Source organism: Oncorhynchus tshawytscha, linkage group LG25 (genome assembly GCF_018296145.1).
Source record: "Oncorhynchus tshawytscha isolate Ot180627B linkage group LG25, Otsh_v2.0, whole genome shotgun sequence".
NCBI lineage: Eukaryota > Metazoa > Chordata > Actinopteri > Salmoniformes > Salmonidae > Oncorhynchus > Oncorhynchus tshawytscha.
Genome location: NC_056453.1, coordinates 45,107,024 through 45,114,523, shown reverse-complemented (window position 1 = coordinate 45,114,523; position 7,500 = coordinate 45,107,024). Strand labels below are relative to the sequence as shown.

General features: G+C 43.7%; 1 protein-coding gene across 1 annotated transcript in view; it reads left to right on the top strand.

Annotated features, from left to right (window-relative positions):
* LOC121840770 (BTB/POZ domain-containing protein 3-like) overlaps window positions 1-6,636 on the top strand; it is a 28,027-nt gene extending 21,391 nt beyond the window's left edge. Inside the window, exons 5-6 of the mRNA XM_042305860.1 lie at window positions 3,633-3,827; window positions 5,939-6,636. Of these exons, the coding sequence (XP_042161794.1) occupies window positions 3,633-3,827; window positions 5,939-6,574 (831 nt within the window). The 3' untranslated portion in view covers window positions 6,575-6,636. The remainder of the gene's footprint in view (window positions 1-3,632; window positions 3,828-5,938) is intronic.
* Window positions 6,637-7,500: the final 864 nt, after the last annotated feature.

Here is a 7,500-nt window from a genome sequence, read left to right as displayed (position 1 = left end):
ATATAAAGAAATCAGTCAATTGAAATAAATAAATTAGGACAAAATCTGTGGATATCACATGACTGGGAATACAGATATGCATCTGTTGGTCGAGGCATGGATCAGAAAACCAGTCAGTATCTGGTGTGACCAACATTTGCCTTATGCAGCACCACACATCTCCTTCGCATAGATTTGATCAGACTGTTGATTGTGGTCTGTGGAATGTTGTCCCACTCCTCTTCAATGGCTGTGTGAAGTTGCTGGATATTGACGGGAACTAGAACACGCTGTCATACACGTCGATCCAGAGCATCCCAAACATGCTCAATCAGTGACATGTCTGGTGAGTATACAGGCCTTGGAAGAAGTGGGACATTTTCAGCTTCCAGGAATTGTGTACAGATCCTTGCGACATGTGGGGGTGGCTGAATGGCACGACAACAGGCCTCAGGACCTCGACATGGTATCTCTGTGCATTCAAATTGCCATAGATAAAATGCAATAGTGTTCGTTGTCCATAGCTTATGCCTGCCAATACCATAACACCACCACCACCATGAGGAACTCTGTTCACAACGTTGACATCAGCAAACTGCTCGACAACACGATGCCATACACACTGTCTGCCACCTGCACAGTTGAAACCTGGATTAATCCGTGAAGAGCACACTTCTCCAGGATTGCAGTGGCCATTGAAGGTGAGCATTTTGTCGGTTACAAAACCGAACTGCAGTCAAGTCACAGGATGATGAGCCACAGAGATGGATGAAACAGTTACTGACAGTTTGTAGAGAAATGATTTGGTTGTGCAAACCCACATTTTCATCAGCTGTCCGGGTGGACGGTCTCAGGTGATCTCGCAGGTGAAGAAGCTGGATGTGGAGGTCCTGGGCTAACAAAGTTTCACGTGGTCTTGCGTTTGTGAGGCAAGCTGGTCTTTCTGCCAAATTCTCTAAAACTACGTTGGAGGTAGCTTATAGTAGAGAAATTAACATTTTGTTTTCTGGCAACAGCTCTGGTGGACACTCCAATAGTCAGCATGCCAATTGCATGCTCCCTCAAAACTTGACAAATCTGTGGCATTGTGAGTCTAAGCCCTGTCCAAGCTGATGGAGGTGGGTGAGGGGGAGTGGTTCTACTAAGATGTAATTAATTGTTTTATTAAGGCCATAACCATGATTTTGTTTTTGCTCCTTGATTTAGAGTTTTAAGACCCCTTGAAGTATCAAACACATGTATTAAATGAAAAATGTTACATATTTATTTCTCCCCTGTTTTCAGGGGCGTAACATTTTTGGGAACCTGTCACATATTCACTACATAGAACAACACATAGTCCCCCTCAAAATATCTAAAGGAAGTTTGTTCTGACGTGTCTGTCCTATATCTGAGAAATAGAAGAAACATCAGGAAAGGACATCAGTATTTAACCCCTGATTTTTGGTTCTAAACAGTCTCCATATATACTTCCATACATGTTTTCAACTGGTACCGGGGGACCTTCAGACGAGTCTTGGCCTGTGGATGTCCTAGAAAAACAACAATATGCGGGTGGTTGTGAGGCCTGTGGATGTCCTAGAAAAACAACAATATGTGGGTGGTTGTGAGGCCTGTGGATGTCCTAGAAAAACAACAATATGTGGGTGGTTGTGAGGCCTGTGGATGTCCTAGAAAAACAACAATATGCGGGTGGTTGTGAGGCCTGTGGATGTCCTAGAAAAACAACAATATGCGGGTGGTTGTGAGGCCTGTGGATGTCCTACAGCAAAACAACAATATGCGGGTGGTTGTGAGGCCTGTGGATGTCCTACAGCAAAACAACAATATGTGGGTGGTTGTGAGGCCTGTGGATGTCCTAGAAAAACAACAATATGCGGGTGGTTGTGAGGCCTGTGGATGTCCTAGAAAAACAACAATATGCGGGTGGTTGTGAGGCCTGTGGATGTCCTACAGCAAAACAACAATATGCGGGTGGTTGTGAGGCCTGTGGATGTCCTACAGCAAAACAACAATATGTGGGTGGTTGTGAGGCCTGTGGATGTCCTAGAAAAACAACAATATGCGGGTGGTTGTGAGGCCTGTGGATGTCCTAGAAAAACAACAATATGCGGGTGGTTGTGAGGCCTGTGGATGTCCTACAGCAAAACAACAATATGTGGGTGGTTGTGAGGCCTGTGGATGTCCTACAGCAAAACAACAATATGTGGGTGGTTGTGAGGCCTGTGGATGTCCTACAGCAAAACAACAATATGCGGGTGGTTGTGAGGCCTGTGGATGTCCTAGAAAAACAACAATATGTGGGTGGTTGTGAGGCCTGTGGATGTCCTAGAAAAACAACAATATGCGGGTGGTTGTGAGGCCTGTGGATGTCCTAGAAAAACAACAATATGCGGGTGGTTGTGAGGCCTGTGGATGTCCTACAGCAAAACAACAATATGCGGGTGGTTGTGAGGCCTGTGGATGTCCTACAGCAAAACAACAATATGTGGGTGGTTGTGAGGCCTGTGGATGTCCTAGAAAAACAACAATATGCGGGTGGTTGTGAGGCCTGTGGATGTCCTAGAAAAACAACAATATGCGGGTGGTTGTGAGGCCTGTGGATGTCCTACAGCAAAACAACAATATGCGGGTGGTTGTGAGGCCTGTGGATGTCCTACAGCAAAACAACAATATGTGGGTGGTTGTGAGGCCTGTGGATGTCCTAGAAAACAACAATATGCGGGTGGTTGTGAGGCCTGTGGATGTCCTAGAAAAACAACAATATGCGGGTGGTTGTGAGGCCTGTGGATGTCCTACAGCAAAACAACAATATGTGGGTGGTTGTGAGGCCTGTGGATGTCCTACAGCAAAACAACAATATGTGGGTGGTTGTGAGGCCTGTGGATGTCCTACAGCAAAACAACAATATGTGGGTGGTTGTGAGGCCTGTGGATGTCCTACAGCAAAACAACAATATGTGCGTGGTTGTGAGAGTCTCATCTTTCCACAGAGGGGTCATGTTAGTGTGTATCCCAAACTGTTTGGATGCTACAGAAAGAAGTTGGCGGATTGGCTGTACTGACTTCAGACAGGTCCCAAGACTCTTGTTGGGGTCGTAGGGCAAAATGGAGAACAAACCGTTCGGACGCTACAGACGATTTTGTGAGAAGGCCGCTTTTAGGGACTCCTGGTCTGATAAACACCTAAAGACCTCTATCTCTTTAACCTTACAGATGTGGACTGATGCAGTGAACAGAGAAGCATCTAGCTTAATTTGCAAATTAGATTTCCTCGGGGGTGCAAACATGGACCTTAGGGGTTAATCAGCTTATTGATATGCCACATGTCAGGTGGAAGGTTTATCTTGGCAAAGGAGAAATGCTACCTATAACAGGGATGTAAACAAATTTGTGCACATTTTAGAAAAATAAGCTTTTTGTGCGTATGGAACATTTCTGCGATCTTTTATTTCATCTCATGAAACATGGTATCAACACTTTACATGTTGTGTTTATATTTTTGATCGGTATATTTTGGGCTAAAATGCGTTTATCATTGATGTTGTCTGTTATCTTCAATTTGATCAGTGTCTCTGCATGCTGAAGAAGGATGCAGCCAAAACGCATCTATAGCCTACAGATTATTCACGCTGTCCATCCTCATCCCACCAGGTGATTGATGCCCAGGCAGAGCTGGCCCTGCGGTCTGAGGGTTTCACTGACATCGACTCCCAGACACTAGAGAGTATCCTCCAGAGAGAGACCCTCAACGCCAAAGAGGAGGTGGTGTTTGAGGCAGCTCTGAGCTGGGCCGAGGCAGAGTGTCAGAGACAGGACCTCACCACCTCCATCGACAACAAACGCAAGGTATTACTTGCTGGATTACAGCAACAATGACAGTAACTAGCAACCCAACATTTTAGCCATTATGGCAAGAGGTTGACGAAGTTGCTAGGTGTTTTTTAAATGTTTATTTCACCTTTATTTAACCAGGTAGGCTAGTTGAGAACACCTTTATTTAACCAGGTAAGCTAGTTGAGAACAAGTTCTCATTTACAACTGCGACCTGGCCAAGACAAAGCGTAGCAATTCGACACATATAACAGCACAGAGTTACACATGGAGGAAACAAACATACAGTCAATAATACAGTAGAAAAAAGAAAACAAAAAGTCTATATACAGTGAGTGCAAATGAGGTAAGATAAGGGAGTTAAGGCAATAAATAGGACATGGTGGTGAAGTAATTACAATGTAGCAATTAAACACTGGAATGGTAGATGTGCAGAAGATGAATGTGCAAGTAGAGATACTGGGGTGCAAAGGAGCAAGATAAATAAATATATACAGTATGGGGATGAGCTAGATAGATGGGCTGTTTACAGATGGGCTTTGTACAGGTGCAGTGATCTGTGAGCTGCTCTGACAGCTGGTTAGTTAGTGAGGGAGATATGGGTCTCCAGCTTCAGTGATTTTTGCAGTTCGTTCCAGTCATTGGCAGCAGAGAACTGGAAGGAAAGGCGACCAAAGGAGGAATTGGCTTTGGGGGTGACCAGTGAGATATACCTGCTGGAGCGCATGCTACGAGTGGGGTTGCCAGTGAGCTGAGATAAGGCGGGGCTTTACCTAGCAGAGACTTGTAGATAACCTGTAGCCAGTGGCGACGAGTATGAAGGGAGGGCCAACCAACGAGAGTGTACAGGTCGCAGTGGTGGGTAGTATATGGGGCTTTGGTGACAAAACGGATGGCACTGTGATAGACTGAATCCAATTTGTTGAGTAGAGTGTTGGAGGCTATTTTATAGATGACATCACCGAAGTCGAGGACCGGTAGGATGGTCAGTTTTACAAGGGTATGTTTGGCAACATGAGTGTTGGGTGAAGGTCACTACATTCTCTTATGAATATAATTATTGATGATATCTTATGCTGATATACAATAGTATGGCATGTTTAGGAGTACATTGTATGGCTCCTCAGTTTCTAGTGTGTTAAGTATTTAGGTTTTACCAGGTGTGGTTTTAATATATGCAGTTGAAGTCGGAAGTTTACGTACACTTTGGTTGGAGTCATTAAAACTAGTTTTTCAACCACTCCACAAATTTCTTGTTAACAAATTGTACTTTTGGCAAGTCGGTTAGAACATCTACTTTTTTCCCCCAACAATTGTTTACAGACAGATTATTTCACTTATAATTCATTGCATCACAATTCCAGTGGGTCAGAAGTTTACATACACTAAGTTGACTGTGCCTTTAAACAGCTAGGAAAATTCCAGAAAATGATGTCATGGCTTTAGAAGCTTCTGATAGGCTAATTTACATCGTTTGAGTCAATTGGAGCGTACCTGTGGATGTATTTCAAGGCCTACCTTCAAACCCAGTGCCTCTCTGCTTGACATCATGGGGGAAAATCAAAAGAAATCAGCCTAGACATCAGAATTTATTTTAGACCTCCACAAGTCTGGTTCATCCTTGGGAGCAATTTCCAAATGCCTGAAGGTACCACGTTCATCTGTACAAACAATTTTTGTGGGCAGAACTGAGAAAGCGTATGCGAGCAAGGAGGCCTACAAACCTGACTCTGTTACACCAGCTCTGTCAGGAGGAATGGGCCAAAATTCACCAAACTTATGTGGGAAGCTTGTGGAAAGCTACCCGAAATATTTGACCCAAGTTAAACCATTTAAAGGCAATGTTACCAAATACTAATGTAAACTTCTGACCCACTGGGAATGTGATGAAAGAAATTAAAGCTGAAATAAATGATCATCTCTACTATAATTCTAATATTTCACATTCTTAAAATACAGGGGTGATCCTAACTGACCTAAAACAGGGATTTTTAACTAGGATTAAATGTCAGGAATTGTGAAAAGCTGAGTTTAAATGTAGTTGGTTAAGGTGTATGTAAACTTCTGACTTCAACTGTATATATTGTTTTGAATAAATGAATGAATAAACCCTCTTTCTTTTGTAGGTGCTGGGCAAGGCCGTATTCCTCATTCGCATCCCCACCATGACATTGGATGACTTTGCCAACGGTGCCGCTCAATCAGGCGTCCTGACCCTGAACGAAACCAACGACATCTTCCTGTGGTACACCGCAGCCAAGAAACCGGACCTCCTGTTCGCCAGCCAACCACGGAAGGGCCTGTCTCCTCAGCAATGCCACCGTTTCCAGTCCTGTGCCTACCGGAGCAACCAGTGGCGCTACCGGGGGCGCTGCGACAGCATTCAGTTCACAGTGGACCAACGCATCTTCATCGCTGGGTTCGGCCTCTATGGCTCCAGCTGCGGATCGGCGGAGTACTCGGCTAAGATTGAGCTCAAACGCCAGGGCCTTCTTCTCGGGCAGAACCTGAGTAAATACTTCTCTGATGGTTCTAGCAACACGTTCCTCGTGTGGTTTGAGTACCCTGTGCAGATAGAACAGGATATGTTCTACACGGCCAGCGTGGTACTGGATGGGAGCGAGTTGAGTTACTTTGGACAGGAAGGCATGACGGAGGTGCAGTCTGGGAAGGTGACGTTTCAGTTCCAGTGTTCGTCAGACAGTACCAACGGAACCGGAGTCCAAGGGGGACAGATACCTGAACTCATCTTCTACACATAAATTAACCTAATGCCTAATGTGTACCTTCTGCGACCATCCACAAGTCTGGTTCCGCGTCCACTCACCTCCTTGAAAAGTATCCCATGAACATGTGCGGACGGGAGCGAACGTTCAATATTGCAACATTTTGTTTGATTGGCCTTAGTGCACAGTGCGGAAGAGGAAGGTATGAGTTATGGACCATACCATTAGTTTGGTAGTAAAATGACCTAGTGACCTCATGTGTGGAATGTAATGAATATTTTGAAATATTCATATTTTTTTTTATTCAAAATATTCATTATTTTTTTATTTTGAATATTTTGAAAATCCAGTGTTTGTATGTCAAGTGGTGTTGTGATATTTCAGTCTTCTGTGATGTGTATCAATTGTAATATTGGGATGCAAACTCAAAATGTAATACATTTCAACTCGATGTCTGACATGATACAGGTGTCTTTTTTTCAGCCCATAACTATGTGTGTGAGGTGTATACCTTCGTAGATGTGTTTACTGCTACCAATAAATACTCTGTGTGACCCTGTTTTAGCCCACCGTACTAAAACGTTTTAAGGACTATGGTTGGATGGTCAAAATGTGTCCATGGTGTCTGAGAATGGATTTAGTTTCTAGGTGATAATTTATTTGCAGGTGCTGGAAGTCTTTAGGATAGTGGATTTGGATTTCTCTCTTTCTGTGCGTGCGAAACAACAGATATCTAATTTGGGAATTTGAAAACACGTAATTGAGGATTCTGTTTTGGTGCTGTTAGATGGCCTCCAACTCTGTGCCATGAGTTCTTAATCTTAAAAATAGTCTCTAACATCTCATCAGAGCATAAACTGAAGAGGGTCACCGGATTCAATATCATGACATGTTTCTAATGTATGTACAGAGAGAGCCCCATTTATTAAATGTTCAGCTAAATGACAAACCCAAATCTAACT